This window comes from Erigeron canadensis, chromosome 5 (genome assembly GCF_010389155.1).
Source record: "Erigeron canadensis isolate Cc75 chromosome 5, C_canadensis_v1, whole genome shotgun sequence".
NCBI classification, from domain to species: Eukaryota; Viridiplantae; Streptophyta; class Magnoliopsida; order Asterales; family Asteraceae; genus Erigeron; species Erigeron canadensis.
Window position 1 is genome coordinate 44,659,494 of NC_057765.1, and position 26,842 is coordinate 44,686,335.

The 26,842-nt window shown below is 34.7% G+C and overlaps 2 protein-coding genes and 1 pseudogene across 2 annotated transcripts; 2 read left to right on the forward strand and 1 right to left on the reverse strand.

The window, feature by feature from the left end:
- Positions 1–7,523: 7,523 nt before the first annotated feature.
- On the forward strand, positions 7,524–9,564 carry LOC122600566 (pentatricopeptide repeat-containing protein At2g45350, chloroplastic). The gene has a single exon (XM_043773302.1). It carries the CDS (start codon positions 7,580–7,582, stop codon positions 9,485–9,487), a length of 1,908 nt encoding a protein of 635 aa, XP_043629237.1. The 5' UTR covers positions 7,524–7,579; the 3' UTR covers positions 9,488–9,564.
- Positions 9,565–10,264: 700 nt separating this feature from the next.
- Positions 10,265–14,359, reverse strand: LOC122599824 (probable protein S-acyltransferase 14). Its single transcript, XM_043772411.1, has 7 exons — positions 13,961–14,359; positions 12,323–12,545; positions 12,098–12,189; positions 11,635–11,758; positions 11,454–11,539; positions 11,291–11,356; positions 10,265–10,862 (listed from the first exon to the last, which is right to left on the reverse strand). The coding sequence occupies exons 1-7, from the start codon at positions 14,168–14,170 to the stop codon at positions 10,737–10,739; spliced, it is 927 nt and encodes a 308-aa protein (XP_043628346.1). The 5' UTR covers positions 14,171–14,359; the 3' UTR covers positions 10,265–10,736.
- A 6,830-nt stretch (positions 14,360–21,189) lies between these two features.
- LOC122600916 lies at positions 21,190–26,344 on the forward strand (annotated as a pseudogene).
- The last annotated feature ends 498 nt before the right edge of the window (positions 26,345–26,842 follow it).

Below are 26,842 nucleotides of genomic sequence, written 5' to 3' on the forward strand. Positions count from 1 at the left end.
GACGATTGCATGGCAAAACCCATTCACTGGTACACAGTAGTGGTCAATTTTGCACGTTCTTAGTTGGACGACTTAAAGCGAGTTAAGCGGTGAGACCTTGACCCGTGGCAAAAGATGGGACAAAACATGACTACAAAAGATCGCTTGATGAGTCGAGCGTCTTACGTAGGTCCCATACTTTCTAGGAATTGCACTCGTAATGCAATTACTGATCGTCACTTACCTTTTGAGTGCAATCATTTCTAGCAGATCAACTGATGAAATGGTTGCATGTCAATTGGATCCTAGCCTTAATGAAATTAATTGTTTATTTTATAAACATTGGGTAATTAATTTCTTAAGGATTTATTATCAAAAATACCGATAATTGAACTTAAATCTGTTTTGTAAAAGGCAACAAATCCTTCACAAAACATACACCAATCGGCTTTCAGGTCGATGCTAGAAAGAGAACTTTCTGAAACCAATTTCAATGACTGTTTTGTCAATAGAGAATTGTTCTAAGAGTTGAAAAGAAAACCGATGTCATTGAAACTCAGATACCGCTATGCGAATGCCACTGCTTTGCAATTGGAAGCATAAACTACTCGGTGCAATAGACATATTGAGGTTGCTTATTTGATGCTAGAAGCATGTCTCCTAAGCTTCAAAAGGCAATTCGGATTGCAAAATCTGTGTGATATGATCAAATAACTCAAGTCTATGTACGGAAAACAAGTTGGAGTTGAATTACTTTAGCTAATTGAGTCACTCAATAACTTGAACACGAGTATGGGAAACCGGTAAAAGCTCATGTACTCAAGATGAAGAGTCACTTTGAGCATTATGGAAAGGTTTAAACTATGCGTATCTTCTGCCGATTCTTATTGGCATAAGAGATAATTGCATTTTTGCATAGCATAGTTGGACTTCATATCAAGTTGATTGAGTTTGAAGAAAACCTTCCACGAAATCTGAGATACCCCAAGTTCTGATGATCAAGGGGGGAATGGTTTAGAAAACAAAACAACCGTAAAGCTAAAGGCAAGAACTTAGGTAAGAGAAAACAAAGTGTTTAGTCTCATAACCTTAAAAGACCCTTTAGAAAAAGGAGCATACGGCTAAAGACCAGGCTTGTCATCACTATGCTATAGTGAGACACTGGAAGAGGAATTGTCCTAAGTATCTAGCTGAGTTGAACAAGAAGAAGAAGCAAGTTGGTTTAACCACTTCTTTAAGTATCTTCTTAACTGAATTATAAGTGTTGATGAGATTCAAATGATAATTCAATAGCAAAAGAGTCAAGTTAACTTGGACTCTATCTTTGACATGGTCATCTTGTTTAATTTTTGCCAAGAAACGCATTTAAAGACTTCAATGTGAAGATATCTTACAAATCAAATGATGAATCATTTGATAAATGTGTGTCTTCGGCATTATAAGTAGCAAGAAACGCATTAAAAGTCTTCAATGTGAAGAGATCTTACAAATCAAATGATGAATTGTTTGATAAATGCGTATCTTTCGAATTACCGTTAGCAAGAAAAGCATTGAAAACTTCAACGTGAAGGGATCTTACAATCAAATGATGAATCATTTGAAAAATGCATATCTTGTATTTTCGGCAATATAACAAGAATACCCTTTCTGCATAAAACCAGAGAGGGCTAAGGAACTACTTGGACTAATACATATCGATGTATGTAGCCCTTTTAGACATATGTCAAGGAAAAATGCTAGCTACTTCATTATTCTACGAATGATTTCAGTCGTTATGGTTATGTTTACTTGCTTAAACATAAACATGAAGTCTTTGAAACATTCAAAGAGTTTAAAAATGAAGTTGAAAATCAACTCGGTAAAACCATCAAGATTCTTCGTTCGGATCGAGGTGGTGAATACTTAAGCCAAGAGATTAAGGATTATCTTAAAGCATGTGGAATTGTCCAACAGCTTACTCCTCCATACACTCCTCAGCATAATGGAGTGTCTGAAAGGAGAAATCGAACCTTGCTAGAAATGGTAAGATCGATGATGACCCGTACAACTCTCCCATTTTCGTTTTGGGATTATGCTCTAGAGACTGCGGTACGCATTCTCAATATGGTTACAACCAAGAAGGTTGACAAGACACCCTACGAATTATGGCATGGTGATGTCCCTAATTTGTCTTACTTAAGAGTTTGGGGATGTGAGGCACTTGTGAAGCGTGATACGCCTGACAAACTTGAACCCCGAACTACTAAGTGCATCTTTGTCGGATACCCTAAGGAAACGATGGGTTACGACTTCTATGATCCCGCCAAAAACACTATTCGTGTTGCTCGTTATGCTGAGTTCTTTGAAAAGAAATTAGTTCAAGAGAACAGTGGGAGGGTTGTAGAAGTTGATGAGATTCAAGAGAAAGATGTGTCACCTTCTGAAGGTACTAGCAATCATCAACTTGGGGGGGAAAATGTTCAATGTGATGAACCTCAAGTCGATGATAATGAAGCGATTCCACTTCGTAGGTCCGAAAGGACAAAACGTCCTACCGAAAGACTATGTCTGATGGTAGAAGAAGACGTTGTTGGAGATCTTGATGAGCCTCTGAATTTCCAAGCTGTATTATCAGATCCGGAATCTGACAAATGGCTTGAAGCTACGAATGTGGAAATGAAATCCATGAAAGACAATCAAGTCTGGTGCTTGGTTGATCTTCCACAAAATGCTCAGACCGTTGGGTGTAAGTGGATCTTCAAGAAGAAGACTGACATGGATGGAAACCTTTTCTCCAGTCGTGGACATTAGAGCTATTAGGATTCTCTTAGCTATAGCTGCGTACTATGACTTTGAGATATGGCAAATGGATGTTAAGACTGCCTTCTTAAATGGTTACTTGGATGAATAAGTCTATATGGATCAACCGGAAGGTTTTATTGATCCAAAACATCCCAACAAAGTATGCAAGCTTCAAAGATCCATTTATGGACTTAAGCAAGCATCGAGAAGTTGGAATAAACGGTTTGATGAAGAAATCAAAAAGTTTGGTTTCATTCAAAATCCCGATGAGCCATGTGTATATCGCAAAGCTAGTGGGAGTAATGTTACTTTCCTTGTCTTGTATGTCGATGACATATTAATCATAGGAAAACACGTTCCAATGTTGCAAGATGTTAAATCCCATCTTGGAAAGTGTTTCGCCATGAAAGATCTAGGAGAAGCGGCATTTATTCTTGGAATCAAGATCTACCAAGATAGATCAAAGCGGATGTTTAGACTAAGTCAAAGTGCTTATATTGATAAGATCTTGAAGCGATTCAAGATTAAGAATTCTAAGCGTGGTTTCGTTCCCATGCTAGAAAGACTTAACTTATCTAGCAAAGAACAGTGCTTCTACACCTAATGAGGTGGAGCGTATGCGAAAAATCCCTTATGTTTTGGCTGTGGGATCTGTTATGTATGCGATAAGATGCACTAGACCTGATATTGCGTTCGCGAAAAATATAGTTAGCCACTATCAGCAAAATCCTGGATAGGATCATTGAATTGCTGTAAAGAATATTCTTAAGTACATATGTGCTACTAAAGAGTTATTCTTGGTGTATGGAAGAAATCCTAATCCAGAATTCAAAGTGAATAGATACTGTGATGTTGGATTTCAGACTGATAAATATGATTCAAAATATCAGTCGGGATACGTCTTCATTATTTAAATGAAGGCACGGTGGAATGCTATGAGCTAAAAACCACAGTTGCCGTACCTACAACAGAGTCTGAGTACATTGCCGCCTCAGAAGCCGCAATGGAAGCAGTCTAGGTAAGGAAGTTCATTAGCGGGCTCGACGTGATCCCCTCAAATGAATTACCCACTGATTTGTACTGTGATAATTCCGGTGCATTAATCATTGCCAACGAACCCGGAGTTCAGAAAGGTGCCAGACATTATGCTAGACGATATCACTATGTTCGAGAGCAAATCGAACTAGGAGAAATCAATTTACTCAAAGTTCACACAGATTTTAACTTAGCTGATCCTTTCACGAAAGCTTTGTCTAGGCCCAAGCTTGAAAGGCATGCCGATGGCATAGGTCTTAAATTAGCTAGTTATTTCATATAAATCTGTTGTTTCGGTATTTGGATAAGGGATGTTAAACAATTTATATTTTCTATAATGAAATAAAGTACTTGATATGTTTGATTTCATTCAATATTAAATTGTGTCCTATATTTGCATGTTTAATCCTTGAATATTTCGTTTAATATTTTATATGTTATCGAATATTCTAAATTGTCCATTGTCGATTAATTATATGGGAATATAATTAAACAAAGACAAATGTGAGTGATTGGTTATATTCTTGGAATATGTAATGGATGGATCCCACCAAACTCACATGATATCCATAGCGGATGCATATCGGACTACCCCACTAACGAATTATCGCTTTATGGATCGTCGTCATAAGTGAAATTCGTAAATGGTTACGTTTATTGATCCTTTGACTTGAGATACAAGTAGGTCAGCATATATGAATCGCACTTACTAGATATAGTTCTAACTCACCTGTATAAGGGGGTACATAAAGGGCTATTTTCATAAAGCGTCGTGAAATATGATGACTGACACGTGTAGTCAATATAGGATTTGTTCCTTCGATTTGAAAATTGAAGTATGATACCATTGGCGCCCTCATTGGGACTGATTAAAGATGTTTGCATGGCCGTGCCCAAATAAATCCAGATTGTTCTCGATTATATTTGGTAATCATTAATTAGTTGTAGAATGAGAAACATAATCGTTAAATGATGAAATGATCTCGATCCATATTCATATTTAACAAAGGTATCTGAACAAAGGGATAATAAATGCCTTGACCATTTAAACAAGTACTTAAATGTTTTCGGGAGCATTGCGGTGTTGCTAGACGCTTAGCAATGTTATTACCTTCATTCGTTACGAGCTCAAGTGGGAGCTGTTGAAATATGATCACGTAAAATGAACGTATGTCTGGAAAGTATTTAAGCCTACGGGGTCACACCTCAACGTGAATGTAACTATAAATTAATTAATATATTAAATGTAATTTATTAATTAATTTGATCATGAAATAATTAATTTAAATAAATTAAAGGATTAATTGTATTTAAATTAATTAGAAGGAGGATTAAATGTGGAATTAGGAAATTAGTGTTGGACTCTAATTCCCTAAACATGGGGGCCGAAAATTACAAGGCTTTTTGGCCTTGAGATTACTTGGTCACCAAGATTAAAAACCCTAATTATTCCCTATATATAGAGGGCTTAATTTAAAGGGTTTAGATATCTTCACACACTAAAAACCTCCTCTCTTCTCTTCTTGTTCGATCGACCAAAGGCACAAAACAAAAAGAAGTTATTTTTTTTTTTGGTTTGTTCCATTCGACCTTGGCATGAATCCTATACTTAATTCATGCTAATGCTTAGCATTAATTATGGTATGATTTGTTTCAACAACAAATTTGTTTTCGGTTCATGGGTTTCGAACTAAGGGAATTATACAACGGGTTTGTAAGTTCGTGATCAAGTACTAGCATACAACGTTCCACCGTTGAGTGTGCAATCGTAGAGAGGTTAAGTTAAACCTTATTTTGTCTTCAATCTCTCCATATTAAGGTACACATTCTATTCCTTGGTTAATTAGTTAAACTACATAGATCTTGTCTTCCGCTACATGCTTTGTGATTTGTTGTGATAATTAGTTATAAAACCCAACACATGCTTCCTTCTATCATACTCACGTCTAGATTTAGGATTATTGTTTTATTGGACAAACCCGAATGATCAGTTGCTCTCTTCGGTATAGCCTCCCTCGACTTGTTAGACGTACCAAGTAATATGTCTTCGATCTCCCTTCGACTTTGAACTGACCGAATGTTTATGCGCCCGACATTACGGGTGTCATCCATATTATCATGTCGATCCATATTGGATTAAACTTGTAATTAATGCGAACTTTTCTTTTTCTAATGCGAACTTTTAACAAAAGAGAATATATGGGATGTATATATGAGACAAAAACAAATAAATTGGTGAATAGGGACGTCGTATATATATATATATATATATATTGGTTTTCATTAACATACTTTCATTTTTATGTATGTAAAGTCGGTACTTGAGTTTCCTTATTTGTATAAGTTCATATCAAACGCGTTTACTGGCATCAGATCCTCCAGCTTCTCTTCTTATCCATCTGACCATAAATTAATTACTTTCCTATTTCTTAACCTGTGTTTGTTGGGTTTATTGGACTCTTTTGGACAGCTATTACTATTTCGGCCCATGTGTTATTTTTAAACAAGCTATGTTCATCTTGTCGGATATGTGTGTTTTTTTTTTTTTATAAAAATATCATAACCATACTATGACTCTATGAGTATAAAACATATAGTATATTATTTACTACCAAAAATCTAAAGAAAAAAACAAGGTTAGGAAAAAAAAACAAAAATTAATAAGGTAATCATAATGTTAAGGTAAGTAAGTAAGTAATGCCCAATGTCGTCTTCCACATGTTTTAGGTCCTAATACTTTGATGGTGTATGGAGGAGATTACAATGTAGACAGCCTTACCCCTACTACGTCATAATGTTAAGGCATGCATTAAATTAATTAATTTAAATGGTGTTTGAAAATTGAAATGCAAAACGATATAAGAATATGGACCAACCTAACAACTTCTACACGAATATTTTAAAAATGAAAAACCCAAAAATTGATTAAATACAAAGAATAAAAAAGACTAAAATGGTTGACGATGGGGGATTATAACCATGCCGAGGTTCCCAATAATAACTAGGCTTTCAGCCATTCTATCTTTTTGTTACTTTTGTTTATTGTTTTATAAGTTTGATATGTCCAATGAGGCCACACGACAGGTACCGGGCGGTGAACACCAATTCGCCTAGGTGGTACTATACCGTGATGATGGGAGCTAGTTGGTGATCATGATCGACCACTGTGTTTGGCATATGAACATTAAAATTGCACTGCGAGGACATAATCCTTGTTAAATGTCTGGTCAAACTAGAAAATCAACTGAAGCCACTTCTTTTGTCTTTTAGCGAGCTTTAGTGAGGACATAGTGTGCTCGTTATAAAAATTTCTTGCTAAATGTGACGTACAGTATGATACTTGATGATTAACCTAGCTCCTACGAGCTAGAGTGAAGAAAAACTTAATGATCGAGTTGTAATAGACAAACAATAAACTTCAATTGCAAGTGTTAAAAGTAACAATTAATGCATTTGTTAATTGAAAAAGGGATCTTTTTTGTTTTGCCACCGTTGTTTGCAAAATACCCAAGTACATCTGAAATCTCTACTAATTAAAATCTTTATATGATTAGGAAGGAAAACGAATTCGTAAGCAATTTAGAACTTCATGAAGCTAGCCAACAAGATAAATGCTGCTTTATGAGGTATCAAACATGCAGTAAGAGTTGTACATTACTTGGCAATGAATAACGACCATAACGAACTCTTAACAGATAACATCATCTTTTTCTTTACTACTACTAATACTCACTTTCCATTCATTCATGAATTCAATTCCAAACACTCCTCATCATCAGCAGCCATGGAATTCACCATTCCAAATTGCAAAACCCAATTTGATATCAATCAAATCCATGCTAATTTACTCACAACAGGATTCATCAAAAACCATAGTCTCACAACTAAACTAATCCTCAAATTTTCATCTTCACAACACACTCCTTTAGTCCAATTTGCTCGCCATATTTTCTTTGCCCGCCATTCGGTTTTTCGAAAAACAAACGATAACCCGTTTCTTTGGAACGCTGTTATCAAAACATTCTCACATTCTGTTAATGAAGATGAGATAAAACAAGCTGTTTTTGTACTGGGTTTGATGGTTGAGAACAATGTTTGTGTTGACAAGTTTACGGTTTCTTTGGTTTTAAAAGCGTGTTCGCGAATTGGGTTTGTTAGACAAGGAATGCAGGTTCATGGGTTTTTGATAAAGATTGGATTTTTGAGTGATTTGTATTTGGGAAATTGTTTGGTTTCTATGTATGTGAAATGTGGGCTTGTTGAGTTTGCACGCCAAGTGTTTGATAGAATGTCTAAGAGGGATTCGGTTAGTTTTAACGCGATGATTGATGGGTATGTAAAGTTTGGGAAGGTTGAGCTTGGTCGTGAGTTGTTTGATTCGATGACGTTGGAAATGAGGAATTTGAGGTCTTGGAATTGTATGATTAGCGGTTATGGAGGTCTGGAAGACGGGTTTTTGATGGCTTGGGATTTGTTTGAGGAAATGCCGGAGAGAGACTTGGTTTCGTGGAATTTGATGATTGGTTGTTGTGTTAAGAGCGGGAGGATTGATTTGGCCAGAGTACTTTTTGATAGGATGCCGAAAAGAGATGTTATTAGCTGGGCTAAGTTGATTGATGGGTATGCAAAGTTGGGGAATATTGAGATTGCTAGACGTTTATTTGATGCAATGCCTGAAAGAGATGTAGTTTCGTGTAATGTGATGATGGCTGGTTATATGAAGAACGGGGTTTGTTTTGAAGCATTACAAGTCTTTCGTAATATGATTAGTGAGGGCAATCTTGCTCCTGATGATACTACTTTATCGATTGCTCTTTCTGCAATTGCTCAATCAGGACACCATGATGAAGGTGTTTCGGTACATTTTTATATAAAAGAAAATGGGCATAAGTTGGATGGAAAACTTGGGGTTTCGCTTGTAGACATGTATGCAAAGTCAGGCAACATAGAAACCGCTATGCGTGTTTTCAAGGGCATACAACAGAAAAATGTCGATCACTGGAATGCCATGATTGGTGGTTTAGCTATCCATGGGTTTGGCAAACAGGCTTTTGATATGTTTCTTAGAATGAAAAAACTTGATGTAAAACCAGATGCAATCACATTTGTCAACGTCCTTAATGCTTGTGCCCATTCGGGAATGGTAAAGGAAGGTGTTATGTGTTTTGAAATCATGACAAGACTCCACATGGTAGAGCCGGAAGTCCAACATTTTGGTTGCCTCGTTGACATGTTTGCCCGTGCAGGGCAGATCAACGAGGCCACGCGCATCATTGAACAAATGCCTATTGAGCCGAATGAGATTCTGTGGCGTACTCTGCTCAATGCGTGTATTAACCATGAAAACAGCATAGATACACAGATGGACGAGGATACAATCAAAATGGATTATTATGATCCGGGCACGTATGTGCTGTTATCTAACATGTATGCTCGTTTTGGCATGTGGGATCGTGTTAGGAGGGTGAGGGGGGTGATGAAAAAACAAAGAATCAAGAAAGTTCCGGGGCATAGTTGGATAGAACTTGATGGTACCTTTCATGAATTCTTTGTAGGAGATGGATCTCATCCTCAAGTTGCAGAGATTTATTCTGTGCTGGACAATTGGTCTCCTCTTGAATCTCGAGTTAAATCTTTCAAGTTACATACTAAACTAGAACTTGGTTTGTTTCAAGTGGGTAGCCAGATATGAGTAGCTAGTTTTGTCTTCCTGTATATCTAGGAATGTATAAAGAAAGGATAATATGATAACCAATCTTCCAGTTTAAAGCAATTGTAACATTCTGTATATAGTAAACGAAGATTGATGCACATCATTACCACCTGCTGCTTTTCCTTCTTCATAAACACAACAAGAACGAAAAAATCTTACTCTGCCACAAAAATGTTGTACCCTGAACCAAACACTAAGCATCTAGGCATCTAGCCAGCTTGTACAGAAGATTTTGACTATTCACTACATTCAAATTTTGGTTCACAAAAAAGATGGAACCGTTCATGCTTCTTGTACCAATTACGTACTGTAAATGCCCGTAGGGTGGTCGTTAGGTACTGATCCGGGGGTTGCTATCCCTTAGTCATGGGCGGTCATGGGCCTTAGTTGATATACAAGGCTTAAAACCCTATAAGAGCTCAAACAGTCCTAACATAGTGAATTTTTTTGTCGCATAAGTAGTGAGTAGTGACTTACACATCTACGCGAACCAAGTCTAAAAAAAAGTCTAGAAAGATGATTTACTTGCTTTTTATCTATATAAGCAACCTCACATTACGTTAACATTTTTTATAAACATAGAAAGCAAATGTTCATTAACTTACTTTCACCATAATTTCTACTTATAAAAAAGGGTAATGGAGGAACACTAGCCCCGGTACCACAATTGGATACCCATCGACCCACCCCGTAAGAGCCATATTCCGTAAACTATCTAAATACAAATGTAATAGATAACAAATGTTGATTCTTAGATATTTAAATGTAGTATCGAGTATTGAACTTCAGTGATCTTGCCCAAAAAGCAAAACTATCGATATGATTCTCCAAATACACAACTACAATGATTATCCAAAGCTCTATAACAAATTACAATGCTACAAAATATACAAAACATATAGCCCATAACATCCATGTTTTTGACACCAAATCCTACATAAAACACCGAAGAACCAGGAAAACTAGTTCACCATTTCGTATGGGTCAGATTGTGAAAGTGCTATTAATGTACATTTCGTGTGAGCCCTACATATAACTTGCAGCAACTTCATGATCCCAACAACTCAAAGAGAACAAATCCCCGCTTGATCTGCTACCATGGAAACACTCATATTTCTCTCCAGAAGCAATGCTACTTAAATATCCAATCAGTTATAATCTTTTTGATGTGTATCAGTTGGGGTGGGGGGCTTGAGATTCAAGTTATTGGTAAATTTATGTTTCATGTTCAGAATTCTTGGGAATCCAAATCTGGCTTCGATGGATACTCCAGACCCTGAAGGGCTGGCATTTTACGTAAATCTTCTTCACTGTAAGCGGGAATAAACCAGTATCTCTCAACAGTTCCAAATACCTGAATAGTCACCAGATTTCTCAGCTAAAAACACGATAAAATTTATACAAACACAAAGCGAAGAGCAAAAAATGAATACATATCCAAATGCCATCCCCAACCAGTTCTAAGCACTCATTGTCATAACCTCCGAATAATTTCCCTGTGTAGTGATATAAAAGCACATATTTGTCGCTATTAAAGGGTAAACTATCTGACCAATAGTCAAATGTTTTTTAGCTTAATAAGCTTAAACACATAAAAATCAGATTTGTGGTCACGGACAAAACAAAAAGATAACAGGCAGTACACAGTTTAACAATTTGCTTACATCCAAGGCTAATGCAAGGGCAATGTATAAAGTACAAAACAATAAAAACACGGCCTCTTTAAGATTTTTCAGGTCCCTCAAAGGCAAGAAGATGATCATGGAAGATAACAAAATGTACCTGTTCAAAGTTCCTCTTTCGGCCAAGATCATATCGCCATTTTGGACTCGTTTTCTTCTCATATGCCTGAATCAATCAAAACTATATCGATCAAGAACTAGATCTTTTTTAAAATTCACGAAACAACTATATGATCATATGACCTATTTATGAATTTCAATACCTCAATAGTTGTAGTATTCCCAGACACCAGTGATATGTGCATGATCAGAAACCCGGAAACGCTTAAAGCGAAAGCCAAGTTCAGAACTGTAAAAACAAGAACACAAAAAGCAACAAAGGTGACCAAGCTTGCACAATGGAAGAGTTATAAGTTGTAAGTATATGGCTTCAACTGGCAGTACCAAAGGCAAGAAAAGTCGTTGCTAGAGTGCTAGGGGACCCAGCAATCTCTCCGTCGCTAAAGAAGGCTAAGAAATACGGTAACAGAGATAATGTTACAAGGGTTGTCTCCAGAAGTGTATAGAACTGCATCAAAGAACAACGTTCAAATTCATCAAAAAGGAAAGCAAGATAAACTAAAATAATCAGGATATACCAATTAAAGCAACTACGTTAATACTTGGATGATAGATAACCCGTTGTTTGAGTGGCAAGCAAATTATGACTATACAAGAAACTAGTAGATAAAATGGCATAGGAAATGTTCAGCCAAATGTTTGAATGTTACAATTTGAAACGTAAGCAGTTATACAAAGCATATCCAAACACCCTTAAAAAAACATCGAGTTTCCCCAAGTCTTTAACTAGTGCTGCGCTTATAAGTTTAGATGAAACATTCCACTGGCAAGAGAGTAGAGGACATACCAGGAAGAGAAGGAAGTACTTGTAATTTTGTGCACCGACACAATTAACAACCCACACACAATGATGGTCCATTTTCAGCACACACCTCCCACCTAAAATTGACAAGCAGACACATGCACTTCTATTCAGAACTTGAGAGAAGGATTCTATCATGAGATAAGGTAAAAGTTGAATCCATTTACCAAGAGAGCAATAACGATAATAAAAGCATGAGATTGAACTTACAAACAGAACAATGGTGACAACGGGGAGGTTTTACTTGATTACATTTTCGACAATAACGGATTCTTGCATGCGGTAGATCAGGTGTGGCCAATGGGCTGAATTCAGATCCGCCTAATCGATCAGCATCACCTCTTTCTTCATCTACAACTGGTCTATAGTTAGGCGGCACACCACCAGGGTCTGTGAGAACCACAGAAAAGTAACTCCATAATAGCATCACCAACTGCAGTAACACAATTACTATTATAAGTTTTTCAATCTTCGGCTAAAACTCCAATTTTCAATTACCCAAAATCAACTCAAATTTTATTAAAGTTAGAATCAAGAAATACATACACAATCCGAAGTTTGTATTTTGTGAACAGGGGTAACAACATGGATCATAAAACTCCAAATCTGGTCAGAGTCACTTTGTTTTATTAAACTTAAACTAAAAATTCACACATTACACATACAAACAAAAACCCAAATCCTTCAAATGAACACTTCACGAACGCAACCATTTTAGTACAAACTGGGAGTCATAACAAAATTTAACAGCTGCATGAAATATGAGGCAAGGGTTACGAAGGAATCATAGCTACAACTCTACAATCAGCCAATTGGCTAAATTACGATAATACATAGTAAATTCAGAAATTACATCTTCATTTATGCTGGCATAAGGTCAATGAAAACTATAACTACAAAGATAGAATTGTAAATGAGTTTACATATACAACTATTATAGACCTACAAATGACAAACCTTTTAAATAGGTCTATAAATTTTCTACATAATATCACAGCATCAACTCATAAACCTTTTCAATTCATAAACCTAAACGTCGCTATTCATAAACCTTTCAAAAGGTTATTCAGTGAATAACTAAATTGTGAGGCTAAACAAAATTAAATATGAACCATTTCATAATCTTAGATGCTTTCTAAGAATGAAACATGCATGAACTAATTTTCATTCACAAAAAGATGGAACCTTTTATACTTCTTGTACCAAACCACCAATTAAGTATTAAATTCACTACTGTAAATGCCCGTAGGGTGGTCGGTAGGTATTGATCCGGGGGTTGCGTTCCCTTAGTCATAGTCCTTACTCCTTAGTTGACATACAAGGGCTCAAACTATCCTAAGCTAGTGAAATTTACACCTCTGCATGAACCAAATCTAAAAAGAAAAGTCTAGAGAGATCATGTATTTACTTTCCATGTATATAAACCAGAATCACATTAATGTTAAGATTTATTTTAAACATAGAAAGCAAGTGTTCATTAATTAACTCTCATTATAATTTCTACTTATAGGTAACTGAAATATTCCATAAACTATCTATGAGCATCTCATTATATCCTAATATATACATGATCTTTATCAGATTCTACAGCTAAATTTCACTATATATAGAATCAAAAAACACACAGACATACAAAAGCTCACATCTTTATCCTCTGGGCAGCTAAAGTTTCCCAATTTATGCATCAATCAAGTCTCTAGCATAAAGTCAACCCAAGTTTTAGTTTACCAACTTCATAACTAAAAACTTAACACACAATAAAAACATCATAAAACCTATATTTCCAAGTAAAAAAGACAATTTCAATAAAAACTTCAAAATTAATATAAAAAAGGTGAAGATTATTACCAGGGAATGAAACAAGATCAAAACAGCAAGTGAAATGAAAGAATCAAGGCCACCAGAGGTCAAAGCAGGTCCATAAATAGACAAAACGACAGCGTAATAGGAAACACCAACAACACCAAGAACCAACAATATCATTATTGAGCCTAATCCTCTCAGTGCCGTACAGAATCTAAATACATTCCAAGCCATCACAGCTCCAGATCTATACATCTATATCTATATAATTTAACAATATATATATTGCACACCTCTCTATATCTATATCTATATATCTATCAAGAAAGTTTTTATTTTGAAAAACAAAATAATAAATTACCCAATAACCAAGAATTCTAAGAGAATCAAAACCCAGAAAAAAGATTTGATTTTTATTATAAATTTGTGAAAATCTTTAATTATGTAATTTTATTTGGTTTTATTTAAATAAAATATGAATTTTTTGGTTTGTAAAGGGGTTTATGAAATTTAGGTAAGAAGTGTTGAATCCATAGTTTGAAAGAGGAAAGAGGCATGGGCTATTACTTGTTTTCTTGAAGAACTGTGGTGAGAGATAAATAAATAAATGAAGGTAAATTTATTGAATTAGTAGTACTAGCTTTGTTTATTTTATTTGCATTAAATTAAAGATAGTTAAAGTATGGTAGAATTTTTCTTTTCTTTCTAGAGTAGATGATGTCCATGAATCAAAGTCTTGTACTATCCTTGGGCTAAAGGTGAATTTTGCTAGTGACATTTTCAACAGTGGTTGGTATAAATTATTAAAATTTACACTATATGTTTTGTTATGGGAAAATTTAAAGGATAATTTTTTATATATAAAATATTATTTTTTTATGCATATAACATTAGTGATAACCTTTAAACATGTAGTTAGCATTTTTGAAATTTAATCAGATCCTAGTTCATAATTGAGTTTGAAAGTTATTTTCCATATACATATACTCATATAATCGTATACTAGATTTTAGACTTGTATAAATATACAGGTGTATATAAAAATTATACTATTAAGAAAACTTAAAATATGTTCATGACAAAAGTCGTGAAATAAGATATCCATAAAATATATATAACTGTAAATCTAATTTTTATTTTTTTATTTATAATTATGACATCAACAATTTTCAATTTGACAAAATTAAGATATATGATTGGTTAATAAGATATTAGGTCAGTTGTCTTTTAGTATATATAAAGATAAAGATAAAGATAAATATAGTACGACTGAGGATTTCTAGTTTCTTTTTTTTTTTTTCGTTTTGAAAAATATTTACCAGATTCAATTTAATACGAAAGACAATGGTATTAAATAATAGTCGATGGAACTTGTTTTATTAACTTTTTTATATTTTATCATTGTATACTGTCATGATTAAATTTTTTAAAATAAGTTTTTGGACGTACGAACAAAGTCTCAAAATAAAATTAAAGTGAATGACAAAAATGTCAAACGAATAAGCTCGGCTATTTGGTCTACTGTCTGTGTACATACCTAACATTAGATGATTTCATCTACTCTTAAAATTGAAAAGTTGATTTCACAGATAACAACTCTTCATGACTATATAGATACTTAAAATCTAGGATTCTGGGAAATAGGCTTACAAAATACAAACTTTCACGAGCTTGATGTAAATCCTTTATAAATAAATTTAGGGAAAATTACCTAAATAAACGGAAAAATGAGGCTATTTTACAAATTAGACATGCTTTTTAAAAGTTTCCAATCTAAACAAAAGACCCGTATGGTATTCGTAGAAAGCTCACGAAATTACAACCACCAATTAAAAGACTACACCTGGCCACCACTATCGTCCCCTTTTTCTCTTTCTGTTGGGTTCTAGAAGAAAAGAAAAATGTCGTCATCTCCAAAACGCCACATTCCATACATATGATATGATTGAATCCCACAAAAGGCATCCTGCATCCATCACACTCTGTATCTTCTTCCTTCCCCCCAAAACCACCTCCTTCAATCAATTAAACAACATCAACGGGTATAATGAATAAAAGAGAAGAAAAACGGAAATAACCATATAGGTTTATGAACAAGGAACCTCTAATCTATATATCGAAGCTTCGAGTATTTAGGAGGTGGTGTTTGGTGGATAAAAATATGTAATGTTTGTGGGAGATAACATGAGATAGGATACTTGGAGACTAAAACTTCGACTCTTTACTGGTTTACTTTTTGCACTGTCTTCTGGACAAGAAAATTTAATGTTTGTTACTCAAAGATGTACTATGAATTTGATCTTAAGTGTAGTTATTTTTGGTGTAAAGCTCTTAAAGTGAATTGTATATTGATGGGCAAGCCCCTAAATACCCAATCTGTGCATCGGACTCGAGCCCAACAGAATCAAGCCCAACTACAAGCCCAATGGATTCTGGTCAGAATCAACAAAAATGGGTCAACTTGGTTCAACTGGATCCCCTCAAAGTGTGATCATATGAAGGGTGTTGTTTTTTTCCACGTTTTATTTTCACAGCTATTTTATTTCTTATTTATTTTTATTTATTGGGGTCCAGCAATTCAAGAAGTGTAGAAGAACGTGGGGTGGTAGTTACTTTATTTTCTCTTGGTTATGTACTCCAAACTGTTGAATGGAAAAAGCAGACTTGATAATTCTAAATTTTATTCTCTGAGTGAGAATATTTCTTCCATTGCTATCCTAATATTGGCAACATTAGGAGGTGATCTTGGAAACTAATTTGAATCAACGTGGTGTATCTGTATCGTGAGTTCAAGTTAGACTGCCTAACGAAAGTTTCGAGTGGTGTAACTATATCTTGAAAGGATCGTTGTCATAGTATTAGTTTCGTGTCGGGTTCAAAGATCCAAAGCAATAACCTAAAGGTTATCATTTGGTATCAGAGCATGGGAACAGATACCCGAAGTAGTGCTGAATTGAAGAAGATTTTGGAGACTATGGAGACTGATAAGAGAGAAATGGCACAACAGATGAAAGCTATGCAAGATCAAATTCAAGAATTAATTATCTCTCAAAACTAGGGAGAAGATTCCAATTCGAGTAGGTCTGTTAACAAAGTAGGGGTCGGCGGTTGGCACCCTCATGATATTAAAGTCGACATACCTGAATATGACGGGAAGTTAGATCCAGACGAATTTATAGAATGTATTCGAACTGTGGAACGACTATTTGATTACAAGGATACTACTGATGACAACAAAGTGAAAATTGTTGCATTGAAACTGCGCAAGTATGCCTCGACATGGTGGTCTAATGTCTGTTTGAAGAGAGAACGATCAGGAAAGAAGAAGATTCGAACGTGGCCGAAGATGAAAGAAAAGCTGAAGCAGAAGTTTCTTCCTTCATATTACATTCAGGCAAGTTACTCTCAATTACACTCTTTGAAACAAGGTTCAAGTTCTGCTGAAGATTATTCACGTGACTTTGAGTACCTACTAATGAAATGTGATATACCTGAAGATGATCCTTAGACTCTAGTCCGCTATTTGGGGGGGTTAGAACCATGAGTTGCAAATGTTGTGGAACTACATGCATATCATACTCTAGTTGAACTTACTCTTCTCGCCCATAAGATTGATTCTCAACAAAGGACTAAAGGCAAACAAGAATTCAGACCCAATTTCAAACCAAACCCACAAACAAAAAACCCCACCCCAACTAAACCTATTAATCTAATACTCTAAACCTTTTACTAACAACAGTCAAAACATTGAACCCATGAAAGCTCCCCGAAAATGCTTCCGATGCCAAGGAATCGGGTACATTGCCTCTGAATGTCCAAACAAACGACTTATTACAATCATTGATTTTGAATTAGCCGGTGGATATGATTATAGTGGTGAAACCACCGAACAACCGTTAACTCTCACTGTTGATCCTGAAGAGCCCCTTCCAAGTTTGAGTACAAACTTCCCTGATGATGGGGAGGATGATGGGCAAGCCCCTGAATACCCAATCTGTGCATCGGACTCGAGCCCACCAGAATCAAGCCCAACTACAAGCCCAATGGATTCTGGTCAGAATCAACAAAAATGGGTCAACTTGGTTCAACTGGATCCCCTCGAAGTGTGATCATATGAAGGGTGTTATTTTTTCCCACGTTTTATTTTCACAGCTATTATATTTCTTCTTTATTTTTATTTATTTGATTTAGTCCAACAATTTAAGAAGTGTAGAAGAACGTGGGGTGGTAGTTACTTTATTTCCTCTTGGTTATGTACTCCAAACTTTTGAATGGAAAAGGCAAACTTGATAATTCTAAATTTTATTCTCTGAGTGAGAATATTTCTTCCATTGCTATCCTAATATTGGCAACATTAGGAGGTGATCTTGGAAACTAATTTGAATCAACGTGGTGTATCTGTATTGTGAGTTCAAGTTAGACTGCCTAACGAAAGTTTCGAGTGGTGTAACTATATCTTGAAAGGATCGTTGTCATAGTATTAGTTTCGTGTCGGGTTCAAAGATCCAAAGCAATAACCTAAAGGTTATCATATATGTTGCTTATTGTATTGTGTCACTGCCCAGTTTGGGTCAATTAGCTACTGCTTTTTGGTATCATGTTGTGATTATGTTATCTGCATTTGGGTTTACGTCTTCAAGGTTTGCTGATTTTTTTATTCACTTTTTGTTGGGATATAACTTGCTGCTCTTGTGCTAACCTATGAATAAAAGATGATGAGAAACTTGCTGATGAGAATTTAAGAATTAGTTTTAGCCTTGCACCACTTTAAGTTTTGTTTTCGTGAAAAAATATATTAACTCAAGAAACTTATAAATGCTTTTATTCAATTGAAGGTGGAGGTGATCCGGGTGAAAATGAAAAAAAGAAAAAACATGGTTTAATTTATGGGATCTTTGATTTGTTTTGGTAAACATTGATAATGGAAAGTCAAAGAAAATAATAAAACATGAGAGAACAGGTGTACTCTTTTAATTGGCGGTTGTAATTCCGTGAGCTTTCTACAAAATACCATACGGGTCTTTTGTTTAGATTGGAAACTTTTAAAAAGCATGTCTAATTTGTAAAATGACTCTTTTTTTTTGTTTATTTAGGTAATTAACCCATAAACTTATTTGATCCGTTACTAATCCATATGACATGTCCATTTCGATCTACCCATAATCAATTCTTTCTATTTTATATGCACATCAAGATTTTATTCTATCATAATTTATGGCGGCCAATAACTTTGGTAAACAAATAGAAAATACTAATCCAAATATATATTCTTTAAAAGAAGAAAACTAAAGAATTGAAGTAATTCTTGACTATGTGGGAAACACGATGGCCATATTATGGTTCATGTTACTTACTTCATGGATATTGGATTGTGGACCTCATCACCTACTCGATCGTCATCTTCTTAGTTCTTTCTCATTTTTTTAATATAGTTTTTCTAAACATTTTATAATTATTCACATATAGGACTGCGATGTTTACATGTTTTATGTTTAGACCCATTATATTCGAAAAATAAATCACGAATACACAAGAGTAAGAAGTGAACCTTTACTCGATAGACCCATTATATTTTTCATGAAATTTCTAATTTTGTCTTCTCTGGAATATTTTCCTGGTTCCGCCTCTGACGACGGCGGTAAAGCCGACAGGTAATGGTGGTGGCGGTAGTGGTGTTGGAGGTGACGGGTGACTGCGGGGGCGTCGTGATTATTAATGCTAAAAACTTAAAATAGTTGACGTAAAATGGGATGGTATAGTTATTCTAAAAGTTAACAGGATGTATATTATAATTACTTTCATAAAAAATATTATAGGTATATTAAATTGATATGTATATAAATTAGTACATAAAATGTGAAGAACATTTTAAGATTATCGAAATGAAAGAACGGATTTGTTTTATAAAAACGAATAAAGTAGTTTATTTTATAAAAGAGATCTACGACCTAAAAAAATATGCTCTTAGAATGAAATATAAAATAATAATAAGATTGAGCATGTCGTGGGAAACAAAGAAAGAGCGCTTAAAAACTGTCACCCTTCTCCAATTCATTCTCTCTCTCTCTCTCTCTCTCTCGAACATAATTCATTCATTTCATTTTTTATTTTTTAGTATTTCTTTTGTTTTTCACAATCCAACAGTTTCATTTTCTTAAAATTTTGAAAGTTCGATCAAAAACGTAAACAATTAATTTACATAATTAAAAAAAAATAAGAAAATTTTAATTTTCGTGCATGGATTCTGATGTGTCATCCCATGGCGGAGGAGATTATAGAAGTTTTCGACAAATCAGCCGCGATCGTAAGTTTCTATCTTTGCGTTTTTCTTTTATATATATACAATTATACATTGTTCGTAAAATATATACATATATAATGTATTGTTATTACTATTTATTGTTAATTTGTTTTTCCACGAAATGATTAGATTATGATGATGCTACGTGCATTAATGATTATAGCACGCTAGCTAAGAATTGGGCTATGTTAGTTAGAAATACCAGTATACCACAATATGCTTTTGATCATCTAAATTTTTTTTTTTTTTTTTTTTATTCTAGTAAAAGATTTAAACTCGGTTCCTACTCGTTACGATAAAATTTCAAAAGATTCTATAACCTGTATAATGTATAGAATTGCTTATGATTTATCTTATGGTAAAATCACCAATTTTGACACAGGAATGAATTATTAATTGGTAGATTTAGTTGGCCTTTGTAGCTTTATTATCATATTTAGTAATTCCGGTGTGCGTGTATATTGTGTTGCAGGGTTGCTGTATGAAATGCTCAAATCATCTTCATCAGGGGATTCGAGATCAAGTTGGAAGGTATATATATGTACACCTATATTTATTACATAGTGATCGAGTAACCTATACATAACTAAACCCGAAAGGGGTGAAATTACAGCCGTGTCCAGGACCTTGAGGTTATAGTAAGCAAGTTTTAAAAGAATAGCATTTTGGGATAATAAAGAATTGTTCAATGTGGAAAGTAAAGGATTGAAATTTTATCAATTACTGTACTAGAGAAAAGTCTATTAATGGTACAAACTAAAATCTGTCATGGTAAGAAGTGTCAGCACCGGAATCCTTCATACACTTTGTACTACAAAGTGTATGAAGGATTCCGGTGCTGACACTTCTTACCATGACAGATTTTTTCTTTTGAACTTCACCTTGTTGTTGTATCTGGTAATGCTAGAATTTCAACATCCAAGCAATGTCGAAGAATACTATCATTGATTCTAAACCGGTGTTTTACAGGTACTTATTATGGATAAAGTCACCGTGAAAGTTTTGTCTGCTTCATGCAAAATGACAGATATCACAGATCAAGGAGTTTCATGTAAGCTTATAAAATGTCAACTCATTTGTTGTGTATTTGAAGCTGCTGTAGCTTGCCTGAATTTGGGAAAAGCAATGATAATCTGACACATCCTATAAACAAGATTTTGAAAATGTAGATTGCATATTTGATTGTCCTTTTAATCTAAAATTAAAATATTGTCCTCAAACGAATCTGTTTGCTGATTATATAGAATGTGTGTCAGAGTATGATATTTAGTGTCTGCTTTTCTCTGCAGTGGTGGAAGATATTTTTAAGAGAAGGCAACCTATGCCTTCTATGGATGTTATATACTTCATTCAACCGATTAAAGAGAAGTATGGCCCCTCATTTTTCCGATCTTTTGTTTATCACCTGTATCTAGTTATAGTCCTAGACAAGTGTACTTTGCTTTATATCAGTAATAATATGGGTCAATAATCACTTTTTATGTATGAACTCCTTATGTTTTACCCTTACGCCATTTTTAAGTCTACGTCTTTACCTTAAGTTCAAAGATTATTTCCAAAGTACTCAATATATTCATATAATATAGTCTTATGCTCCCTACCTTCTCTTCATTTTGTGGCTTGTAAGTCTGACTCACCGTATTTGTTTGGATGCAGCCTTATTATGTTTCTATCTGACATGTCAGGAAGAGAACCGTTATATAAGAAGTATGCAAAACATGTAATTTCCATGAAGCTAAGCCCGTTTTACTCTATTCATTACCTTATATCCTGTATCCTTTTTGTGGTCTGTTTCTATTGCAGGGCATTTATTTTTTTTAGTTGTCCTGCCTCAAAGGATTTGATTGATAAATTAAAAAGCGATATGAGTGTTTTACCTCGGATCGGTGCGCTGAGAGAGGTAATATCATCATCTTCTTTTATCTTTAAATCCTTATTTTCATAAATGGTATCGGATCTGTAAGTATAAAGTTCTGAGATACAATCCCACCGTTGATTATTGCAGATGAATCTGGAGTACTTTCCTCTAGAAAGTCAGGTAAATATTATTCTTAAAGATTTCAGCTATATCCCCGTTAATTTCTTTAGTTCAAGTTTTTACTTAGTTTATAGTCATGCCACTGTCGTTTTATCTTTGTTTCATGGCAGGCATTTACAACTGATCATGACAAGGCTCTAGAAGACCTATACAGCCGAAGTGCTGAGAATTCTCGCCAATTTGATGCTAGCTTGAACACAATCGCCACTCGTATTGCTACCGTTTTTGCTTCAATGAAGGTACATTAAAAACCTGAAAAGTTTTATTTGACCAAAACTTCACACATTTTCCTAATCCGCATACAAAAGTTTATAAATGGCATATGAACTTCTTTGCATCTTTTTAGGAGTTTCCTGTTGTATGGTACCGTGCAAAGGGTATGGATGCATCTAGTGCGGCAACATTCCGTGACATGGTTCCTGTAAAACTTGCTTCTGCTGTCTGGAACTCCATTACAACATATAAGACTACTATTCCAAACTTTCCGCAGACTGAGACATGTGATTTTCTCATTGTGGACAGATCTCTCGATTTAGTAAGCTCAAACTTTGTTCTTATTCTGACACTATTGTCTTAAGTTATTTCATCTAATAAATTATATTAATATTTTATAAATATAATCAACAAGTTATATGTTTATAAAGAAATGGATTGAATAATATTTCTGAGTTAACTCAACTCTACCTTAACCAGATTCAATGTGATGTTTTGGCCCATTACCCAACCCACCCATTCTGCCACTAGATTTTTGATGTCTTATTTCCTGCCTATACATGTTTAACCGCAGATTGCACCCATCATTCATGAATGGACTTATGATGCAATGTGTCATGACCTCCTAGACTTGGAGGGGAACAAATATGTACAAGAGGTATATTTTATTTGGAGAATGGTTTTCTGGATAGATCAAAATAAGGTTAAGGGAATTTTGTGAATATTGAAGCATTTTATATGTAGGTTCCGGGTAAATCTGGTGGTGAACCTCAGAAAAAAGAGTTCCTTCTGGAAGATCATGACCCAGTTTGGCTTGAAATGCGCCACTTACACATAGCCGAAGTAAGCGTTCATTTTGCTTTAAGTTCACATAGAAATATTATAAGTTCTAATATTTTTTCATCTTCCGCCTTGTCAGGCTAGTGAAAAGTTGAGTGATAAGATGCAAAATTTTATGTCGAAAAACAAAGCTGCGCAATTACAACAAAGGTCAGTGCTATCAAGTAAAGGAACATCATTTATATTCTCTGCCACTTTTTAAGTCCTCATTTGAATAGGACTACATCTTCTTATATGATAAACCTCGGATGAGATTATAATGTTATTGTAGATCAAAAAATATTTACAATAGAACTTCAAATAAACAATTGATACACTTTGATAGCTTAGAAGACGTTAAGCATATTAAGACCCTAATTTGCAGTCGTTGGACCATGTAATTTGTCATAATGCTTCCCCTTAGTCTTGTACAAATAATTGACTTGAATGCAGAGATGGTAATGAATTATCTACCCGAGAGATACAGAAGATGGTTCAAGCTTTGCCCCAATATAATGAACAAATGGAAAAACTTTCACTCCATGTAGAGGTACACTTCTTGTTTACTATCCCTTTATTATCCCTTTCTCTACTCTGTACTTTCACAGTGTGTCGAGACACTACCGCTGATTAGCTTATTTCCGTGTAAACAGATTGCGGGAAAAATCAACAAAGTTATCAGAGATGAAGGGCTCAGAGATCTTGGTCAAGTTGAGCAGGATCTTGTCTTTGGCGATGCTGGGACAAAGGAAGTCATTAACTTTCTGCGAACATATCAGGTGACTTGAGGACATGAAACACAAAACGGAAGGAGCGATACCACTGTGTTGTTTTAATTGCTGATATTATATTCGTATACTTCTTATAGGACTCAAGACCTGAATACAAGCTGAGATTAATGATGATTTATGCCATGGTTCACCCCGAAAAATTTGAGGGAGACAAAGCAACAAAACTTATGCAGGTAGATCTTCTTCATACTATCAAATACTATCTTTAGTGCTCACAGTTTAAAGATAAATAAACACTACGTAAATGATGTTAAATCAGGAAAGGAAGAAATATGAGTAAAAGTTTCACAATACTTACAAACTCTTGAGTACAGATTTGTAAGCCTTCCTTTGTATACCCTTGCTATCGTGTAAACCGAACATCAAGAACCCTAAGTTACCATAATATAGTAATGCATAATTGGCTGGCAATCCTTGACACCTAAGTAAAACCATTATTATCGTAATCTCCTAAGTTACTAACAGTATGGAAATATATTACGAACTAAATTGCTGATATAGTTAACATGAAATTTTCCAAGTAATTTGAGTGGGAATAGATCAAGAGAAAAGTATACTTATGGTAGAAAGTGTAAGAAGATTTATGATGTAAATAAAGTATAGCAGAAAGAGGTTTAAGTTCACAAAAGGATTAATCAAAATCAAAAACATTAAGTTGCTTGTTTTTCTCTGTTTCCCTCTTAGTTGGCAAAGCTGCCTCCTGATGATATCAAGGCGATACAAAATATGAAATTGCTTGAGGGATCACACAGCAAAAAGAAACACCATGGAGCCTTCTCCCTTAAGTTTGATACTCAAAAGGTACATATAGTATATATTGATGTTAGTCTATATATTCACAGTTATATAATTTAATTCTGACTGCCGGTGTACACCTGCTCATTGTCAGAGACATCATGCATTAAGAAAGGATAAAACAGGAGAAGAGGAAACATGGCAACTCTCCCGATTTTATCCCATGTTAGAGGTAACATAATGATTTTCTTTGCCTACCACCATGTAGAGCATCCTCTAATAGGAAATCATGGGCACACATTCTTTTTTTCAGGATTTGCTTGAAAAACTTGGCAGACGTGATTTGCCAAAGGACGAATACCAGTGCATGAATAGTCCAAGTTCAAGCACTCAAACTACTAGCACGCATGATGCATCAGCAAAGAGCGGGCCAGCTAACCATCCAAATTCTAGGAGATCAAGAAGGACCGCCACATGGGCAAAGCAACGTTCATCTGCGGATGGTCATACAAGGTTACATTCGCATACTTGTCTTTTTTTGTTATTTTTGTACAAATATCTGAAAAATGTATATGCTCCTACCAACATTTGTATTAGACACTCAACACTGAAATTACTTGTTCATGAGCCAATAGCACCTATGATCTAATTATTATCATTTATTTGTTTTTATCAAATGAGACTTCATAATGATATCTGTGAATTATTATCATTTATTTGTTTTTATCAAATTACTTACCTCTCTGTTACTATCTTTGTAGCAATACATCCATTACTAATACATCCACGGATTTCAAAAACATGGGGCAGCGTATCTTTGTTTTTATAATCGGTGGGGCCACCAGATCCGAGGTGAATTTTAAGGTTTCATTTGAGGAACAATTACTTGTCAGTCCAATGAATTCTTGCCTGAAACATGTCACTTTTGTCTGCAGTTGCGTGTTTGTCACAAGCTTACTGCTAAGTTAAAGAGGGAGGTTATACTAGGTTCAACTAGTATCGACGATCCTCCACAATATATCTCGGTAATAACTTTTTCATTCCGTACTATGCTCGTTATGCATTTCTTCGCTATACATAGTGTTTGTTTACATAAATATCCAATTGATAGCGAATTTATAGATATAGCCAATGTATGCTAATCAAATTCTAGTTTTTGACATGGCTCTTGATTACGTCATTGACTGGTTTGATGTACATTGCTAAAATCAAAGGGTGGTATATAGGATCACCCATTAAAATATGATTTAGGTTACTCACCATATTGTACCTTGAGTGAAACAGTAGTACTACCGTGAGATATGACCATTCACTCACAACATTTGCAATTGTTATGATTAGAAAAGTCATATTTCATTGGAGTGTCTGTTTGCTTTTACTCCATCTAAGTACTTCATATTTGCAATCCATTTATCAATTTCAAATTACTTTCTTTTCTGCTTGTGTTGCAGAAACTGAAGTTACTCTCGGCAAAAGAACCCAGTCGATGACATTGTAATAGACAGCTTATGGTGTTTGGGGGAGGTGAGGATTGGGTACGGTTAGTCCTAACAGCTGGATAACTAAAAATTTTGTTTGCACTCTTTTATTGTTCATGTATAGAGGAACAAGAAGAAAATCAACCCCATATGGTAAAGAAACATTTGGGCCTTGGACTTCTTTTCCTGTTGTATACTTGTCTTCTAGAGAGTTGTGCATATGCTCACTATTGTTTGTAAACCACAGACATCCCAAAGTGGGAGAACAATTTTAGAAATTTTGTATTTAAAATATACACAAAAAAAGTTCCATTCCCATTATGTTACGTACAGGTTGATTTAGATTTGCATATTTTTATTGATCGTCTCAACATTTAAGTATATCACAAAAAAAAACAATAATCTAGTCAAAATAACTATTTTTAAATTACAGTTATCAAATTATGCTATTCCAAGTACCCTAAATTAATGACTTAATGAAAAAATTAGACAATTTGGTAAATTAACATCAAAAGATGATATATTCTGAATCAGAGATGTTAAGTTTGTCTA